Here is a 20052-nt window from a genome sequence, read left to right as displayed (position 1 = left end):
GTTCTGTCAGATGTCATATACATTGACGGTTTTGACATTGACAATTGAAAGTAATCATAGACTAAACACGATGTGTTATTGGTTATTGTCAAGAAGCTTATATCTTATACACTGGAGATTTCGGTATGAACATTTGACGTGTAACAAGAAAATTGTTGTGTTCTATCACTTTCACACCTAACTTGGTATTGCCACTGTTAATACGAAGTTTTCCCAAGGCTACTATGTATGCTGTAATATTCTGTGCAAAAGGTTAGTTTTTGTACATGAGTTTGTTGATAAATTGCCAACAACGTCATTCAGAAGCATTGTTGGATGAGACAATTATTATTTATGCTAAATAAAATAAGTATCTGAACCAATTATTAAAAAGCGATATTCCCTGATTATGGGTAGTTACCATAATAAAATTGTAGCAACTCTCACTTTGACAATATGACATAAGTGTCAAAAAAATTGCGTCGCTTCGAATATTTAAGTTAATATTGTTGCGTATTTAATAAATATTTTCCGAATATTAATAATGTATTGCATTGTGAAAAATTGCAGAAGTTTTTGGACACCAAATTCTGGCCTATAATTTCACAGGCAAGTGTATATTTACGTTATTTACAATATTCCTCAATACTCATGCATTTACCTGTTTAGAATCATCTTAATGGCAAAAATCGTCAAATTTATCATCATTTTACTAAGCAATCATGTTAAATAAGTTCTTTTCCTAATACTTTCATCATTTTTCAACAAGTTTTCAACAAACAAATTTAACAAGTAAGGTAACCATGATGATGGGTTTTTACGGATAGCGACGATAATATATTGCTAAACAATATTATGATGAACATTTAGAACACCATTTTAAAAATTTTTATACTAGTAATGAAACAACACACGACATCGGAATTGCACTCACATATTGTGGTTTGTTCTTTTTTACATTGAAATTTATACTTTTTAACCTAATATTTTTTTGTTTTACGTATTTCAGCTTACCAAAAATGAAATAAAAAGAAATAAATGGCTGTCCATAGTGCCTATCAAGGGTAAAATTTATCAACATGTCAGAATATGCAGTTTGCATTTTAAGCCTGAGGATTACGGTCCAGAAAAAAAATACCTTTTGAAAAGTGCTATACCTTTTTATTTACCACATTCTTGTTACTGCGTCTCAACTGATAAAGTAATTTTAATTATATTATAATTAACCACCATGAAACCATTAGTAACCGTAAGTACAGCTCCTGAAAGACATACGAATTTCTGAGAACTGTAATATCGTTACCACACATCAACACTAGCGATGCAACTCTCCCTTTGGAATATTGAAAAGTTTTAGACTGAAGCTTGAGTAACCAAAACGATGTTTTAATGTATGTAGCACTCATTTTAATTAAAAAATCGTAGTATTAGATCAAAAGTTATCAAGCGTTATTTAAAACTATCATTCTCTACCAATTAAAATGGTATGTACCTATAAAGATGATAATTATTCATGTAAGTTGACTCGTAATATTATAATATAAATACTGGTAAAAATATATGTCGTTATTATTTATAGACCATGATTTTTAGTTTTTTTTATTTCGAAAAATCCTGAATATACAAACCAGTGTGGTCACCCACAGAAAGAGACAAAAAACAACACTGACGTCATTCAAGGTTATATTTTCTTGTGACAAGTTAATGGTTATAGTGCAATCTCCAGTGTATTAGATATAAGCTTCTTGGTTATTGTAGTAAGGTTTTTTTTAATATAATCTGTGTGTTGAAGGATGCTATAGCTGTCAAATTTAAAAAACGAACAGGTGTTAATTATTAATTATACTTAAACTAATTCTGTTTATATGATACCCATATAATTTAAAAATTCTATAGTTCCCTCTCCTAAAATACGAGCATCATTCTTGAACTTCTCAAGTCAACAATAAAACTGTTTGACACTGGCAAATAGTTCAGTCGTTTAATCATCAAAAAGAAAAAAAAGCTTTTTTGACAGTTGACATTTGACATGTCAAACTGAAATCTCAAGTCGAAGATTTTCTAGAAACAAACACGGACGAAAAAACGTACATAATACGACGGAGTATACTTTTTCGTGGATCTCTTCTGACAAATTTATTATATTTTCAAGTCAATAAACTAATAATCACTAGTGTCAAATTCAATAACATCTCGATCTAAACAATCCAATAGTTTTCCGAATCTTCGTACCGCACATAAATTCATCAACCTAAATAAACCGGTAAGAGCTTATTTTTATGCTGAATAACCATAGTTTAATAATATTTTGGAATTGTTTAATGATTTTAATATTATCGCAGCAGTTATTTATAATTTATAAATATTTTTATTTATTTGCTCAAGGTTGCATCATGTTGTCTCGAATGTGCGTAGCTCGCTCTGCACTCAATGTGACACAGACATTGAAAACACCAGTTCCCCAAAAATTTGTACCCAGAAACTATGTTATTAGAAATTATGCCCGAGAGCCTAGATCTCGCGTTGCCACACGCACACAACCCACTATGTGGGAAAAATTGATGGCACCAGCTGGTCCCAATGGTAAGTCTTTTAAATTTTTTATTTGTTATACAATATTAAACTTCCTGGTAAGCTTTATAGAGCAATAACATCCAATTTAGACCACATTTTATATTGGTGTAATGTTATGTAATGAAAATTATTTAACTTAAATTTTCAGCATTCAGTTTGGGAAAAGGTGCATTGGCAGGAGCATCAGCAGTCGGTCTAGTGGCTCTCTGCTATTATGGTTCTGGAGTTAAACCTGGCACTCTCCAGGAGGCACAGTGAGTAATCACTTTTGTAAACAATCACTATGATAAAGTGATAAACAGAAGTTGATAGCATGTTAATCCATCTAGATTATAACATTATTTTTGTTAAAAAATATATGTGGTAATAATCTACAAAACAACAACTAGATACACACAGTTTTATTGATATCAGTTATGTAAACAAAACAATTGTTTAACTAAAATTTGGCTTAACAAAATTAATTATGTACATATTGGCTGAAATTTGAATATGAGCCAATCATCATGTCATACTTATTTACGCTGGAAGAATTATTGTTTATTTATTCAAAAGCTCAAAACATCTAATACATACATACTTCCTAATATTATGTAACTGTTGCTAATGAGACCATTTTCCTTTTACGGAGCACTGAGGAATAGTTTTTATAAAATCCATTTATAAATTCTCTCAGCAAATTATGTAAACAGTTTTATTCTAATTACTAGTTGTAATTATAAACCTGGTAATTAAAAACAATTTTATATACAAACTTCATAAATTTTTGTTATTTCAGTCTCTGGCCACAATATGTTAAAGATAGAATCAAGGCAACATATGGATACATAGCTGGATCTATTGTGCTCACCGCAGGCAGTGCCATCACAGTCTTCAGAACGCCAGCACTTCTTAACTTGGTTGCAAGAAATGGATGGATGGTAAGAGAAAATGAATTATCTTAACTTTGTAAAACATTAGTTAAATCAACATTTGAATTTTGATGTTACTATATATTTTCTTTATTGTTATAGTCTATAATAGCAACCATGGCTCTTATGATTGGGTCTGGCATGGTGGTGCGAGTTATGGAGTACAAGCCTGGCTTTGGAGGGAAACAAATAGCTTGGATGGTCCACACGGGCATCATGGGGGCAGTCATTGCACCCATCTGTTTCCTTGGCGGACCTGTGCTGATGCGGGCTGCTTGGTAAGCTCTTATGATTAAATTGAATTTTGTTTTATTTATTTTTTATAGCAAACATTATTCCGTGGGTTTACTTAGCCTTAGCTTCTAGGCAACTAACTAACACTGTTGCATCAGAATATAAATATAAGACTTATGCAAGTATTAGTTAGAATAATAAAGAAAATTATTAAAATTTGTTATTTACATAATATCTGAATTTAAGGCGTGGATATAAGGGCATGATTCATAACACTCGCACATTACAGGTACACAGCGGGAGTAGTAGGCGGGCTGAGCACGATCGCGGTGTGCGCGCCGTCGGGCGAGTTCCTCAACATGCGCGCGCCGCTCGCGATGGGGCTCGGCGCGGTGTTCGCCGCCTCGCTCGCCGGCATGTTCCTGCCGCCCACCACCGCGCTCGGAGCCGGTAATGTGTACTAGTGCACAGCGGCGCAGTTCCTCAACATGCGCGCGCACCGTCCACAACTGAGCCACTGAATGTAGTTCCTATAAGATTACCTTATAATTCAAGGGCAAAAAAAATACAGTTAACAATAAGTAAACCTTGTGTAAATGTAAAATTTCGTAAAAATTGATAAAGATTAGAAAAAAAAGTCAAGTCTGTAACCAAAAAAAATTAAAAATTATCTAAGCAAAAGTAAAAAAAAAATATAAAAGATATTTTGAGTATATATATTGTTTACTATTATTGTGTAGTTTCCAATTTAAAATTTATTTGCAGGATTATACTCCCTGAGCTTGTACGGCGGTCTGATTGTGTTTGGTGGTTTCTTGCTGTATGACACACAAGCCATCATCAAGCGTGCTGAAATGCACCCCACGTATGCATTACAACCTTACGACCCTATTAACTCGTAAGTATAAAAAATGCTTTTAATATCTAGAATTGCACTTGTTTTAATTAAATGTTTTGATTAAATTAATTAATATAAAATTATTTAATATTTCTTGTCTATTGTGTGTCTATAGCCATGTTTTGTAAAAGTGAAACTAGACTTGTATTATTTATTAGAAATATATTATTAAAAAATAAATTAAAAAAAAAAATTAATCAATCGAATAAGGCGAACATTTATAGGTAACCTTAAAAAAATAATCACTGCAATTTTTGGCAATAAAGGTGCACTACTTATAGTTTTTATTGTATTTTTTTTTCAGAGCAATCTCAGTGTACTTGGACATCCTGAACATCTTCATGCGTATTGCTATGATCTTATCGGGCGCCGGCGGCAACAAACGAAAGTAGAAGATGAATCTACGAGCGAAAATATCATATTTTTAGTGTAGTAACGAAAATTTAGAATGTGCTTAAAGAACATCCCCACTAGCTTAGATAAATTTTCGTGCTTATGAGTCCAAATCGGATGTCTATGTGATACAATTGTTAAATATTGTAAGATATTCCCTAAGTTAAGTTAATTTTATTTAGGTTGATGATAATAAATTGACAAGTACCAAAGTCATTTGCAGTTTTATTTTAAAAAATACACTAATGGCTCTTATATACTAATAATATGTATTTACTTTTTTTTATCTATTATCTAACAGCGAATATTTATGATTTTATAACATTTATATACACTGTTCGCTGGTCGCAAAAAAAATCACTCAACTTTATAATGTTTCTACATTTTGTGCTAATAAAATATGTTCCATACATTTCCTTACATTCCATACATGCTCTGTAGTTTTTTGACATCATTGAATGAAATTTTGAAAGCATTTTTTTTAGAACTTGCATGAATTCAAGGCCAAAAAGTAGGTACATTTAATTATTCTTATTGTGCCTATTACAGTTACTATATGGTGTACACCACCCACCATATAGTAACTGTGATAACTGTGTACAATAAGTCACATATTTAACCAAATTTAAATGGCAGGCGAAAGCTTTCAACTTAGGCTTTCAAATAAAAAAATTATAAACAATTCACCTACCAAAAGTTCTAAAGTAACAAAGCCGAAGAAATGAAAATGCCGGTTAAATATCTATCCGGCAGTTACACTGTCTGACAGACAAAAATTTCAACATCAATTGTTTTGGCGTGAGGTACTTGTTACACCAACCTTCTGTTATTTTTTTGAGTTTTTAGGTACGATAGTACAATTCCGTACATTGTACGGAATTCATCTGTTAAAGATTTATTGTAATACTAGCGACCCGCCCCGGCTTCGCACGGGTGCGATGCTGATACTAAATACACTACAGAAAAACTGAAAACGTTGTACATATATATATAAAAACATAGCGAACCGCACCGGACGGCCGGCCGGTAGGCGGTACCGCCGCAAACGCTACGTCCCGCAATTTTTAAATCTGTAATATCTTCGAAAACTATTCACTTAAATCATACGGTGTAAAGGGCCATATAGATCTATATTAAATGAACAATGTATTCAAGGTATTTAATTGGTGCTGTATAGGTTAAAATCGCTTCGAAAATTAGCCATTATTTGTCGTAAAAAGTAAATGACAAAAAAAAGTTATTGTGGGTTATCCATAAGAGATAGACATATACCATCGCGGACTTTTCTGTAGACCTTTTCAATGTGTATAATACTTAGTACATTATTTTGATAAAACTCGTAGGGTTCAGCCTGCGTTTGCAATGCAAGCGGAAAAAATGTAATTTTTTACGACATCACATTGGAAACCTCGAAAAAAACAGTACTTCTCCACTTTTTAATGGATGTTATTATACATAATTATAAACCTTCCTCTTGAATCTCTCTATCTATTAAAAAAAACCGCATCAAAATCCGTTGCGTAGTTTCAAAGATTTAAGCGTACAAAGGGACAGAGAAAGCGACTTTGTTTTATACTAAGTATGTAGTGATAGTGATGTATGTGTATAGGTAAGCACCGATCTACTCTATTATTTATCTTCCGTGGGCTTCAATCCCGTAGATTGCCTATCTACGGGAGTAGAGGGAGGGAGCCAGGTAGAAGTAGGGAACAATAGAAGAAATAATCAAAAATGAAATAAAAACACATGTATGCGATAAATAGATTTATTGGTCGTTACATTATTTCTTCGTTATGATAATTCTAGTATTTACTTCCTATGGGGAACTTCATCTTTTCGTATTATGTATCTGTATTACATAACCGTGGATGCAGTTGAGTTCAAAATGAAAAACATTGAAAAGATTTACGATTCTTCAACGTCTGCTTCAATTCCCTCGTTTTTACTTTTTAGGTACATATATATATTGTATTACATGTGCAGTTGATGTTGTAGTACAATCCAGACTATATTTAAATGCAAAATAGTTAACATTAAATAACAGGCAGTACCTAAATAATTGGTATATACGTATAGATTACTTTGACGATGAATAAAAACGTCTACTAATTGGCTATTCAAAATACACTAAAAGATTACTAATGTTGATTCATGTCGCATTTATATTTTAGCATATTCAGGTCACTATTCACCAAAGATATTGATCACATTTAATACAATCCTTCTTTATATCAAAATCGCATGGAAAGATTTCAATGACAATAACCACATGAGGGATGGCATCGTTTACCATCAATACCACAACGACAGCCGCCGCTAGTATCGCCCCGACCGGCGGGTCCCCAGCGTCGCCCCTTAGTAATCCAGCATATTTCCGTTTTACACGCGGAACATTTAACCCAATCACATCCCCATTTCTTAGTAATAATAGCACTGCATTCTGGACATTCGAGAGCTTCGCCACGAGAAATTAAAGAAGTTAGAAGAGCCTGCGTGCCCTCGTCGGTATTGCTATTCTCAGCGGCTGTGACGGTTTCGCGCAACTTTTTTTGATACTCTTCACAAGATTCACCTTCGTGGACTGCCTGTAAAAAAAGCATTCGTCAGAGGCATGAAATATATATATATATATTTTTAATAATTTTCCTTTCCTTGTATCCTGCATTCAATGTAGATACTAATCAATGTTATGCCCAAAGTACAGTCCATGAGAAAAAGATGAGCTTCGCAGTTGTGAATAATATCAGTAATACCGCATATTTTTTTTTTTTTTTAACTAAGTTCTTCATCAAACGATATCAAGGAAAAGAAAACAAGGAATCTGAAAAGTATATACTTATTATTTGTCTAGTTATAAAAATAGTTATCGCAATTACCTGACACTGAACGCAATTATTGTGTTTGCAAACAGGACAGGGAAATTTTCGCACACCGGGCTCACAAAATGCCCATCCTGAACAATCTGTTGTTCGACAGTGAAACGTATTACGCGTGCCACTTTCAGCTGCTGCTAAACCTCGAGCTAACCATTTTTCATAATCATCTTCGGATAGAAGCGCTCGGATTTCACGATCTTGCAAAATACCGGGACAACCAATAGCCGGACAAGGAACTACTGGTTCTTCACAATGGCGCACTGAATCAGAAAGGCATTCTCGGCAAAATGTGTGAATACATTCACGAAGGACCGCTCCATTTCCAATAGCACATTCTTCCATGCATACTCCGCATTCAAAAGTTTCAGTATTAGAAACGAGTGCCTGTTGCTCTAATTTAATCAACTCTGTATAAAATTCACCCGATTTATTTTTAATCTCAAAAATATTCGGCTCTGGCTTGTCTCGTCCTTTTTCATCAACAGGTTCTTTTTTTATTTCTTCTGAAATAAAAAGTGTAAAAATTATATTATCGTTAATTTGTGAATATAAATGTAAATGTACGTTTGTAAATGTAACTAAAAACTGTTTAATCACCTGCTTCTACTAAACACAAGTAAAAAGGAGCTGTAAACTGGGGTCCGGCTAATGATATAATGGCTACAGTGTCGTCGGTGCAGAGTGTTTTTCCAACGATCCAACGTTGTAGACGAACTGCCAAACCAAAAGCTTTCTCAGCTTCTTGTTTTAAATCTGCTACAGTTGAATTCCGTAAAATATTTAATTGTACTGGTCCTCGAGCAGCTACTTTATCTTCTATCCATATCTCGATCCTGTTAATAAAAAAATATGTATGGTTAAACGTAAATTAAAAATTGTAATCCTTTAGCCAACTTCATTTTAGTATTCACTTACAAAACTTTATCAATGTCGTTAACTGGTGTTTTATTATTGCTAAAATTCTCATTATTATGATTAGTAACACAACTTTCTTCTTTCTTTGAACTATCACGATTTTCAGTTGATTTTATTTCATGGTTTATGGAACCTTTACTAACAGAATCATTAAGCACTTTAGTATTTTCTTGAGAATTATGTTTCGCATTCCGATTCTTAAACTCCAAATTTTCTTCAGTCTCATTTGTAAAAAACGTATTAGATGTAGATGGACCAGCAACAATTTGAGATGAATAGGAAAGAACAGAACAGGATAGTCGTAGTTTAGCTAGCTTCGCGGCAGCTTCAGCCGCTGCCTTTTCATCCCCTTTGGCAATTGACAGTTCCAGTTGATTGATTAAGTCCCTTTTTTCAGTGTGATCAAACTTTGGAGTGATTTCTTTTTTGCATATTTTTTCTTGTTTGCTTTTTTGCTTATCTTCCATTGATTTTTTTATAATTTGCGATACTATTTCAGGATCTAACCTGCATCTACTAGTCGACGGCGGAGTACTCGCAGTCGTGGTTGATTGATTAGGCTCTGTAGCCTTTAATAAATTTTGATCTGACTGTTTGATTGAATCAGATGGTTTAGGTACATTCTGTTCATTCTGAACAGAACTTGTGGAGCTTTCTTGTGGAGTTTTGTTTTTTGGAAGATAAATTGGATTAAGTAATGACGATATTTTCAACGGAGTATGTATACTGAGATTTGTACTCAGATTTGAATTTAAAACTATGTTCTTGGTTTGTACATTTTCAATATTTGGTTGTCCCAAAAGTTTGTCCTTGTTTAAAATGGGTCTACTACCTACATTCGCATGAAAATCCATTTCTTTCTTAGTGACCCGTTTTTCAATTTCATTTGTTATAGGTTTTGGACCATTTTCATTTTTAGTCTTATTTTGTATGTCTTTTTTCATATAATCGTTTGTTCGCGGATGAATATTTATGCTTTCAGTTTTGTTAATTATCTCCAGCGCTGTTTCTTTGGGTATCAGGTTGTCGTTAATGCTTTGTCGTTGGGATCGAATCACATCTGATGTCCTTAATAAAGGCTGTTCTTCAATTTTAATTTGATTTTGACGCATCACACTATTTTCTATTGAAGAACCTATACGCAGGGTAGGGGCTTCCGAAGATTGATTACTTTCCATTATATTAAGATTTGTTATTTTCCTCTCTTTGGATTTCTTCGGTAATGAATCTTTCATTTCTTTAAGCATTTCCTTCAATTTCTTTTTCTCTTCATTTTCATTCAAAGAAATATTGAACCCTTGACGTTGTTTCAAATCTGTTTGCGTACCTGCTGGCACAAGATCATTCAATTTATTATGTTTAGGCACACAATATAGGCACGATTTAATGGTTACGTTATATTTTCTTAAGCATTTAGTACATATCCACATATTACCTCCTGGTAAAAAGTTTTGTTGTATTTCAGTGTTGTTATCAGCATTAGCGTTATTCTTTAAATTGTGTAACATCTTATTTGTTTCTATTATTTCAGCGGCTTGTTTATCAAGTTCACTTATGCTCGGAAGTAATTTTATATGAGATGTTTCTATAGCTGAATGCCTTTTCTTATTATCAAATATTTGTTTTAAAAAACTTTTTTCGGATCGCACCTTTATTTCTTTACCTAGCTTTGATCTCCCTGATTCGCATTCAAAATTTTTACTTTGATTACTGTTGGTTGATGTAGAATTCATTTGCAATTGATTGTTATTAATTTCCTGATTTTCTTTGTTGTTAATATCTAAGCAAGCAGGGGGTTTTGGCGCTGGTCGTTTTCTCTTGTAATTACGAGGTAAAGTAACCGACTTAATGTTTGGCGGTAATGGAGCTCGTCGTTTGCCAGGGACATATGCCGCTCGACGTTGCAGGCATTCACTTGCCGCTCTTCGACATCTACTCTGTTTACTGTTTAATTCAGAAGAATTTTTATTGGGTAAACTAAAAGCGTCGTATCCAACGTCTTCTCTCCAAAGTCCGTATTTTCGATGTAATGTTAAATTTCGTTCTTGTTGTCGTCTTAGATTTCTTTCATGAACTCGCTTTTTGTATGAATCAGTTGGAGAATTAGGTGGTAAAATTAGTGGTGGGGCGGATAGTCTGTAATGTGTTGGGGATAAGAAATCGAAACTGGCCGCAGTTCGATCTGAACCAACGCTGGATATACTTTCACTTGAAGAAGATGAAGATCTCTCTGATCGACGCAACCACGAAAAAAGTGTCCATATGCCTCCTGACAGAGGACGAGGGCGTGACGCCTCCACTTCTACGTCACCGTTCATTACCCCTGAAAAGTAATATTAATACTATATTAACCTTATATTGAATTTACTTAGGTAGTTACTTACTTAAAAAATCTTATATAATATACAGAATAAAAATAATATTACCTAGTAAAATAAAGCAAGTAGATAACTTTTTATTATAATATAATAAAGTCGTCGAAATAATGTAAAAGTACAACAAAAAAAATATGACGCTTTTTCTAAATTTTTAACTATTCTTCAGTATACTTACAAATTTAAGAAAGGTGCTCAATTATCAGGGTCAAGTGCCAAAACTAGATCATCATTAATAGCCTCAATATAGAGCGTTCACTTCCCGCGAAATTTAACAGCACATCTTTAACTGACTTACATTTTATCGATTAAGTCTGTATTGATAAACACAACTTTCTTGCAGTTAATATCATTTGTGTGGACTACTATTAATGTACCGTGTGTTATTCTCACAGATGTAGAACAAAGCGAGGTCGACACAGTCGGTCGACGCGAGCGCCGCGACGCACTCCGCCCGTCCGGCTAAATTTAGCAGAACTTTGCGATTCCGCTTTTGCTATTTCTAATACATTTTCAAACACCCAAGCACTCGTAAATTTGGTTAGCTCTTCACATATAAATACAGTCTTCAATGATGCCGTAAAGTTTTTATAGATCATAAATTGTTATTACTTTCAAGAAAAAAAAAATGCTATTGATGTGTCAGAGACAAAGCAGTTATTTTTAGACCAATTGGAGAAGTATGTAGCTACGTACTTGTCTGTCGTCAAGTTTATAAATTACACTAAATTAGGAGCTTCCCTCTTCGTGCTAAGATCTTAAGACGAAAACGCTGAGTCATGTCAGGTGCGAAATAAAACACTTTTTGAGAAAACAAAACATTTACTAGTAATTCTACATTTCATCCTTTAATAACTTTATATTATTCGCTAGCTGCTTTTTTTGCTTTTTGTGAATGAAGTTCGGTTGAGTTCTGTATGATGAGTAAAGATGCAGCCACTCGTGCCGTTAACTCTGCTTGATTTAGTTCATGCGCCCACGGTACTCGGCCCCACATTCGAAGCTTGAAAAAAAAGGGTGGTATTACTTCATATTGACTAAAGTTTCACAAACAAATCTAATATAACTATATAAATACTAATTTTGTAAATTGTGAAAGTCGGCCCAACTTTCTATTACGCTTTCACAGTTAAGCTACAGCATCACTTTGGATAATTTTTGGAAATTCTATGAGCGTATTGACCTAATTCGCATCGATGTGCGCTCTCAGTTCTGAACCTATGTTTATATTATTTTAGCGTAGGAAAATAAATATGAGTAGGAATTTCTAAATACATCGGCATGGTTCTTTCCTTTTCCCAAGGTTGGAGTTGAATCTGTGTTATGTTTTCTATTGTTTTAAAGTATATAATAAAGAGACCCACATTTAGGAATAGAAAACTATAAACAAATATTTATCGAGATTCGAGGCCCTGTCGTGACTTTTATTTCGACCAAACGCAGAAGGTATGAAGAAAGGACCATTCGATATTCATACTTTTACACATGTTAACAGTTTAACTTGTATACGTAGTAAGTATATTATTATTAGTCTGTGGTTTAACATATTTTTTCTTAGGGTTCTAAACCACAAAGAAAGAAACGGAACCCACAAAGGATCACTTTGTTGTCCATTTGTCTGTCTGTCAAGACACTTTTTCTCAAGAACGCGTTGAGATATCCAGCTGAAATTAATAATAAATATTCAAGTCTAAGGTCCCTTGCAGCTATGAAAAATTAAACTTATAAGCCAACACATTCAAAAGATTCAGCCGTTTTCTCTGCATATTTATCGCAAGTTTCCATACATACGGACGTCCAGGCAATCTTTTTTAAACATTTTATTTTATAACGCATTGATATGTAAAAATCCTACAAATATTATAAATGCGAAAGTTTGTTAGGATGGATGGATAGTTGGATGTTTGATATACCTACTCTTTCACGCATATACCTACTACTGAACCGAAATTTGGTATGTAGGCAGCTGAAGACCCGGAATAAGATATAGGCTACATTTTATCCCAGAAATCCCACTGGAATGGGAACTATGCGGGTTTTTCTTTGAAAACGCGGGCGAAGCCGCGGGCAGAAATTTAGTTCGCGTATATTCCACTATATCAAAGAAATGAACTTACATTGTTTCATAATTCAAAAAATGTTTAATTCAACTGTGAAAACACTATTGAAAAGACCCTAAAATAAAAAAAAAAAGAAGTGGATGACAGGAAAGAAGTAGATGCAATAGGGCCTAATAAATGTGTTTTATTAGGCCCTATTGCATCTACTTCTTTCGGTTTAGCTTAATCTATACTAATATTATAAAACTGAAGAGTTTGTTTTTTTGAATACGCTAATCTCAGGAACTACTGGTCCAATTTGAAAAATTCTTTCGGTGTTAGATAGCCCATTTATCGAGGAATTTATATCATCACTCTAACATCAACAGGAGCTGAGCAATGCGGGTGAAACCGCGGGGCACAGCTAGTCGGTTATAAAATGTAATATAAATTTCCTTGAAATACAAGCACACTATTAGGAATAAACGATTTTTTTGACGAAGAAACGAAACAAAATGCACCGGACCGACCGACAGTATCGCGGTCGCGGGCTGACCGGGGGCGTGGCGTCATAGCGTGAGCGCGCGTAAACCAATGATATTATATATAGAAACAAGAGGTAGATACGTCATCAACGCACCAAAACTGATTCCGTGAATTGGTCCTATTTGGGACCAATGCAATCAGTCAGATTGTCACCGGTCCCAGTGAGCGCATGTGCCGATAGGTACATTAAAGTTGTCGAAAATGCCTTCCTGTGTGTTCAGAAAGTGCACGTATTCGTGCAAAAAAATAAAGAAAGATAAAGGAATATCATATCACAGCAAAATATATTAAATTATTACAGTTTAAGAGTAAAAATAACAATTTACAATTCTTTATTAATGACACTTGCTTGACACGTGTATTGAAATAATGAAAGGGATAAAACATTGCTTCAATCACTAGTGTGACAAAGCTAGCGTACACTGTGTTCAAAGATTATCATGTAGATACGATAATCGTATCTACATTACTACGTAATCATTATTGAAAATAGAACGGTTATTTCGATGCCTCCTAAGTATAATGAGTCAACTGACATTTTAGTAATTTTACAGGAGAGTGATTTGAAGGCAAATCATTTATATTTTAATGAAATCAAATTAATTCGAAACAAAGTAAATGTTTTTTTAATAAAAATTGTAAAACCTTCCTTTGGTTTAAAATGATTTTGCTGATTTTTGTTTTTAAATGGCATTTTTTGTAGATGGCTGGGTATACGCCGGCGGGACTCAATAGTGAAATGGTTTAACTACCAGTTATATTTATATACGTTGTTCATCAAAATCTATCGTTAACACCAAAATCACATGAAATAATGATTGTCATTTTATTAATTTAATTTTACTTTTGTTTGTTTTCGGGTTTGTCTATCTCAATAAATAATAAAATGCTGAAATTATGTCACTTGACTCATTATACCAGGAAAGTAATTAGCAAAGTTAACATTTGAAACCTCAAAGTATACTGGACCAATGTAATTTACTGAGGTTTATTTTTAGGAATTTTTTTTTGTAATACCTTTCGATGTGTGGGAATAATAAAAGCTAGGAAGAAGAACATGAATAAGAAACCAATAACAACTCATTTTGAAGAATCACAATGTATTTTTCGCCATAATTAAGTAGGAATATCTTTTTTACATAATACTAAACGGCTACAGCTTTACTAAACGCTACAACGTGAACAAATTGCTATTAAAAAATATCAATTGGTAACTTACGTTTAACAATAATGAAAATTATGGAAATTAATAACGTAGTAATCCAGGCATTTCTAATGCTTATCAAATTAAAATCTGTCGTTAGATCCATTAGAATTAGTTGAAATCAATTAATTTATTAAAAAATAAATGAATTTACTTTTTCGCTATAATTAATTACGAATTTCTTTATAACATAGTAGCCTTTCTAAAAGCTACAAGTAAAAACAAATTAACAATGTTCCATTATCAAAGAGAAATAAATTAATAACGTAACAGTCTAAGGCATTTCTAATGCTCAAAAAATATCACTTTAAACAAATTAGAGTCATATATCTATAATCATAAGTCAGAATCGCTGTCGTTAGCTGCATTAGAGTTCGTTGAAATCAAATTATTATAAAATAAATAATACTCTTCATAAATTACCAGTGTCTTACAAAGATCCATCAAATCTTTGTGCTTATTTTGGTCAATAGGAATCGATATCTGATAAGCTAAAGAAATATTATCTACGTCAATATTTAACTCTTTTCTATTTAGTGTAGCTTTTGATATCTTTACACAATCTATCCACTTGTAACAACATCTTGGTATCTCGTTTTACAAAACAGCCTATATGGATAATCCGCTTAAACTAGTTCTTCTGTTACTTTATTCCAAGGCATGTTTGATCCATCATTGGTAGTTGCCCAGTTGTTTATAAGTTATAGCTTTGAGACACTTTAGTAACTTTGTTTGGCTTTTCATCGGATTTGGCAAAACTAAAAGCTGTAGCTGTCTTTCGTCTGTCTTTCAATTATAGCGTTCATACTGTCGCCTTCATTTGGACCCATTAATAGAAAGCTATGACTAATATCTATAACAAACTTTGAACTAGCTAGTTATACATATTATAATACATCTTCTATAAACTTGAAAACACAGCTGGAAATTTCATTAGCGCCTCTCTTTGCTGTCTGTTGATGCCATAAAAACAATAACCATAATATCATCGATTCCTGTGTAAATTTTTAAAATTTTCGCGCCCTGTTTGACTGCATTCTGTTAATATTATTAATTTAACATGTTAAAGAACAACTATTACCTAAAATTGCGTGCTTACTTGCCGCCATTCATAGTCTACTGAGCCGATATAAACTTGTATATCGATACAAGTTTATTGTGTCCCCCCTCACGCCCCGCGTACACTGGTACAATGTTATTTAGATCAGTTTACAATGTACGATTTTAACTGATGTTGAAATTGATTTAGTATACGTGAAATTATCTCGGTAATTATTGTACTTTTTTAATTTTTTTTAACACGAACGTTAAGATCACGATTTATCATGTTCGTTTATATAAAAATATGAAAATACCTAAATTTGTTAGTTGACTCAGTATACTTAGGAGGCATCGATTTTATTAATTTCGATTTGGGTAAATACTTGATTAATTTTATATTTAAATCCACACAGTGCATATAATTAACAAATATATGTATCTATTTATTATATACAATGAAATCGTGATGGCAAAAATGTTTGTTTGCAAAAATGATGTTGAATATACGTATACATTGAAGAAAAGATTATCGCTACTGACGAAAAATGCTATTTGCTTTTCTGTAAATAGCTATTGAACATAAATTTTATTTGTGTTTTAGATAAAAAAGGCTTATACTTCATCCTTTCTTTTATTTCATCCTTTTTTTTCATCTAGGCACCACTATTATTATAATTATCCTACAAGTTGGAGTGATGACCTTGTACGGGTTTCGGGAACTGCCTTGAAACGAATAGCGTAAGATCGGTCCTTATGGAGTTCATAAGGAGGACTATATGCAGTATGCTCAGCAGTGGGTGATTATCGGGTGAAATGATGATGACCGAAAACGAACACCACAGCTAGTAATAAATACTTAATACAGTTATATCTCCAAAAAAGTTTTTTATTTTTTTTTTCATTTTAATACGACATCATAATAATCATAAAATAGTAAATGAAATTGTCACATTTATTTACTTGTGCAGGAAACCTAACATCTTTAACATTGAACCTTCTGTGTCGTTAATCTATGCCAATTACCATGGCAACTATTTGTTTATTTATATTTAATTGGTGAATTCTTAAGACTTTTGCTTACACCTGCGCGGAAGTGACAAACTATCTTTGTCTTTTTTGTTTATATCATTTTATTAGAGCCATCTCTCTTATACAGTCTGTCAATGTAATAAATTAAGTAAAATGAAAATTGTATTTGTGTGTGCCTGACACTGCATATGAAGCATTTTTTTTTGATATATTGTGAGTATATAACGTATCTATACATAAAATATCATTGGCGTAAACACGGAAATTTTATAAAGCGCCTTAAACTTCTCGTCGTCATAACTTTGGAAATACTGCATGTATTGAAGTGAAATAAAAACTAATGTAATGTACATGATCTATGCTAAGGTTTTAAGTATATGTTTTAGTAACATTTTGACCCTCTTGTGTTCTCCATTAATAAGTTAATCATAATCGATAGAATAAAAATTTAGTATATTTCTAATACAAAATTTGAAAATGATATTTTATTTACCTGATACTCTTCTTCTAATCTGGCAAGCATTACAGCTTCTTTAGGCGTCAAAAATCTATCCACACAGGCCAACATTAGGACTGGTGATTTTAATGCTTCCACTCCAAAATTCATTGCTAAAAACAACAACATAACTTTTAAATCTTATAAACAATTTAGACTGGAGTAGTAATATTTTTAATCTTGACTACCTACTCTAACATGAATCGGTGAAAAGAATAATAAGTAATAACCATATTTTATAAAATAAATATGATAGTTGAGTATCTATTGGAGAACAGGGATAATAATTGTGAAAATACTACCATTTAAGGCTGCGAAATCATATGAAAGAAAATATTTTGCTAGAACAGCTCTCGTTTCTGTGGCCACAGGAGGGGGCTCAAAGTCTTTCGACACTTCTTGTGTTACACCAAACCTCTTTTGAAACCATTCTAACACTGGACCCCATTTTTGTTCCTGTAACTCTCTCAAATTTTCTTCTTCCTAAGTAATGTGAAGAATGATTTTTAAAATATTTTGCAACAATTTACAATATTAATTGATATTTTAATTAAAGCCATCTTACATCTGAATAAAAAAGGAGTGTATCAGTAGCAATATAATCTATTAAATAGCTGGCAATATCATGCTTGTTCAACTTTCCAGGGTTGTCCAATGCTGTGTTACATAAAGCTGTCTGAAAATAGATTCAAGATTAAATTATTAATTTAGTTAAAAGAATTTGTTAACTTTATATACCAACATAAGTTTATACCTCTTGTATTATATAAAAAAGTTATATTTGTATTTTTATTTTTAATATTAGCTATGCAAATAGAATTAAATAGAAAAAAATATCCTACGAAGTTTAAACTACAAATTTTGTGGAAGTGGATAGACTAGTAGCTAGCTATCCTTCTGAATTGATAGTCAGAATTAATTAGATTATTGGTTACTAGCTGCGCCCCGCGGTTTCACCCGCGTGGCTCCGCTCCTGTTGATCTTAGCGTGATGATATAATATAGCCTATAGCCTTCCTCGATAAATGGACTATCTAACACCGAAATAATTTTTTAAATCGGACCAATAGTTCCCGAGATTTCAGATTAGCGCGTTCAAATAAACAAACTCTTCAGCTTTATAATATTATGTAGTATAGATTATTGGTGATTATTCAAAACACATTACCAAGTGCATGGTCGGCTGTGTAATACTTTCGTGTTGCGCATCCCATTCCATTGCTATAGCTCGTGCAAGTGATTCCGTGTTTACAGTCAAAACTTGACCATTAGGAGTTTTCAACCGGCGATGGTCCAAAGTAACCTCCCAATTATTTTCATTTTGAACAATGTCTGCACGTCGGTAAAACCGTTTCCTGGTGGCTTTAAACAAATTAATATGCTCATATTGTTTTATTACAAAGTTTTATTTTATACAGACGGTTGAATACTGACCATAACTTCTATTTACTTTTATAAATCCTCTATATACAGCACTGAAGATATTTCTTGTAGGAATCATTTTTATCACATAAAATTTGTACAGGGAAAGAAGGAGGAAGTACGGAAAAAAATGTTATTTATTAATTGTAACGGGTTTTGTCATAGAATACAATATTTTACTTATTTATTTGACAAAACCAAAATCAAATCATCAATCAAGGAAACAAATAGACATTTGACAATTGACATTTTGACCCTGTATAAAATTGAGCACAGATCATAACTACCACGGAGTAACCAATACCTTGGCAATACCAATGTACTACATACTACAACCTCAGAAGCCGTATATATATATTATATTACTCTATGCTCAGAAGTCTCAGATGGAATTGGGATACAAATTACTGTATGATTCATGAAGTAGAATTCATAGTATGTAGTTAGAAATTATTAATAGTAGGGGAGCCCAGGATGCTAAATGTGGATTTACTCGAGCGTCACGGGATTGGTAGATTAGACCATAGCGAGAAAAAAAGGTCCTATAATGTTTTCACTTTTAGCGGTGGGGAAGGGTTTTTTGATTTTTTTTAATTTAAAAAAGAAAAAAATTGGCTTGGAAATACTCAAGCGCGTTAGATATTGATATTTTGCATGCTCCAGGACGTCACTGAAAAAAAGTATACGTTAATCTGACGATTTAAGTGGCGATTTAATCGCTATGAAGAAAGGGTAAAAAATTAAAGTAATATTATTCGAGCGCGTCAGATTAATATATGGGGGGGTTAATTACAATATAAGAAGTCCCCATTTCGCTAATCTGACGATTCGAGCTCAACCTTAGGCGCTGACTCCACGAGCGAGAGAATCGCGACGAGTCCGCCCTTATATCGTCGGATAATCTCTACGAACGAGCGATAATTCCGCCGCGTATCGTCGCGAGTCGTAACGGAATCGCAGCGTTTCCGCGGCGACTCGTAACGGTATCGCCACGTTTCCTTGAAGAGAACTACGAGAAGACCAGAGGCAACGCTGAAATGCCGCTGCGTTTGACAGCGCGCCCGCTGCGCGATCGTTGCGAGCGCGCGGCGGGCCCGCTGCTAGTCGCGGCGGGCTAGCGA

At 33.3% G+C, this 20052-nt stretch overlaps 3 protein-coding genes across 3 annotated transcripts; 1 reads left to right on the top strand and 2 right to left on the bottom strand.

The window, feature by feature from the left end:
- The first annotated feature begins 2008 nt into the window (after positions 1–2008).
- On the top strand, positions 2009–5205 carry LOC149490344 (growth hormone-inducible transmembrane protein-like). The gene is made up of 8 exons (XM_089703348.1): positions 2009–2242; positions 2365–2562; positions 2702–2807; positions 3332–3473; positions 3567–3742; positions 3988–4148; positions 4464–4596; positions 4901–5205. Exons 2-8 carry the CDS (start codon positions 2373–2375, stop codon positions 4986–4988), a joined length of 996 nt encoding a protein of 331 aa, XP_089559474.1. The 5' UTR covers positions 2009–2242; positions 2365–2372; the 3' UTR covers positions 4989–5205.
- A 1535-nt stretch (positions 5206–6740) lies between these two features.
- On the bottom strand, positions 6741–11674 carry LOC149490343 (uncharacterized). The gene is made up of 5 exons (XM_089703461.1): positions 11334–11674; positions 8781–11103; positions 8463–8698; positions 7866–8368; positions 6741–7574 (listed from the first exon to the last, which is right to left on the bottom strand). The coding sequence occupies exons 2-5, from the start codon at positions 11096–11098 to the stop codon at positions 7242–7244; spliced, it is 3390 nt and encodes a 1129-aa protein (XP_089559587.1). The 5' UTR covers positions 11099–11103; positions 11334–11674; the 3' UTR covers positions 6741–7241.
- Positions 11675–11957: 283 nt separating this feature from the next.
- l(2)k14505 (ATP synthase mitochondrial F1 complex assembly factor 2 homolog l(2)k14505) lies at positions 11958–19160 on the bottom strand. The gene is made up of 6 exons (XM_089703552.1): positions 18944–19160; positions 18678–18871; positions 18076–18186; positions 17813–17993; positions 17508–17623; positions 11958–12158 (listed from the first exon to the last, which is right to left on the bottom strand). Exons 1-6 carry the CDS (start codon positions 19008–19010, stop codon positions 12018–12020), a joined length of 810 nt encoding a protein of 269 aa, XP_089559678.1. The 5' UTR covers positions 19011–19160; the 3' UTR covers positions 11958–12017.
- Between the last annotated feature and the right edge of the window lie 892 nt (positions 19161–20052).

This window comes from Colias philodice, chromosome 2 (assembly GCF_061535455.1).
Source record: "Colias philodice isolate Cphi_HAF_F1 chromosome 2, ilColPhil1 Martin Lab GWU primary, whole genome shotgun sequence".
NCBI classification, from domain to species: domain Eukaryota; kingdom Metazoa; phylum Arthropoda; class Insecta; order Lepidoptera; family Pieridae; genus Colias; species Colias philodice.
This window is presented reverse-complemented; position numbering and strand designations above follow the sequence as displayed.

What these genes read in the sequence shown, in the direction of transcription:
- LOC149490343 (XM_089703461.1), bottom strand. Translation starts at nt 11,098, where the DNA reads ATGAACGGTGACGTAGAAGTGGAGGCGTCACGCCCTCGTCCTCTGTCA. An exon ending in AACGACATTGATAAAGTTTT is followed by an intron (nt 8,699 to 8,780) that starts GTAAGTGAATAC and finishes TTTTATTAACAG; the next exon opens with GATCGAGATATGGATAGAAG. An exon ending in CTTGTGTTTAGTAGAAGCAG is followed by an intron (nt 8,369 to 8,462) that starts GTGATTAAACAG and finishes TTTTTATTTCAG; the next exon opens with AAGAAATAAAAAAAGAACCT.
- LOC149490344 (XM_089703348.1), top strand. Translation starts at nt 2,373, where the DNA reads ATGTTGTCTCGAATGTGCGTAGCTCGCTCTGCACTCAATGTGACACAG. An exon ending in CACCACCGCGCTCGGAGCCG is followed by an intron (nt 4,149 to 4,463) that starts GTAATGTGTACT and finishes ATTTATTTGCAG; the next exon opens with GATTATACTCCCTGAGCTTG. An exon ending in CCTTACGACCCTATTAACTC is followed by an intron (nt 4,597 to 4,900) that starts GTAAGTATAAAA and finishes TTTTTTTTTCAG; the next exon opens with AGCAATCTCAGTGTACTTGG.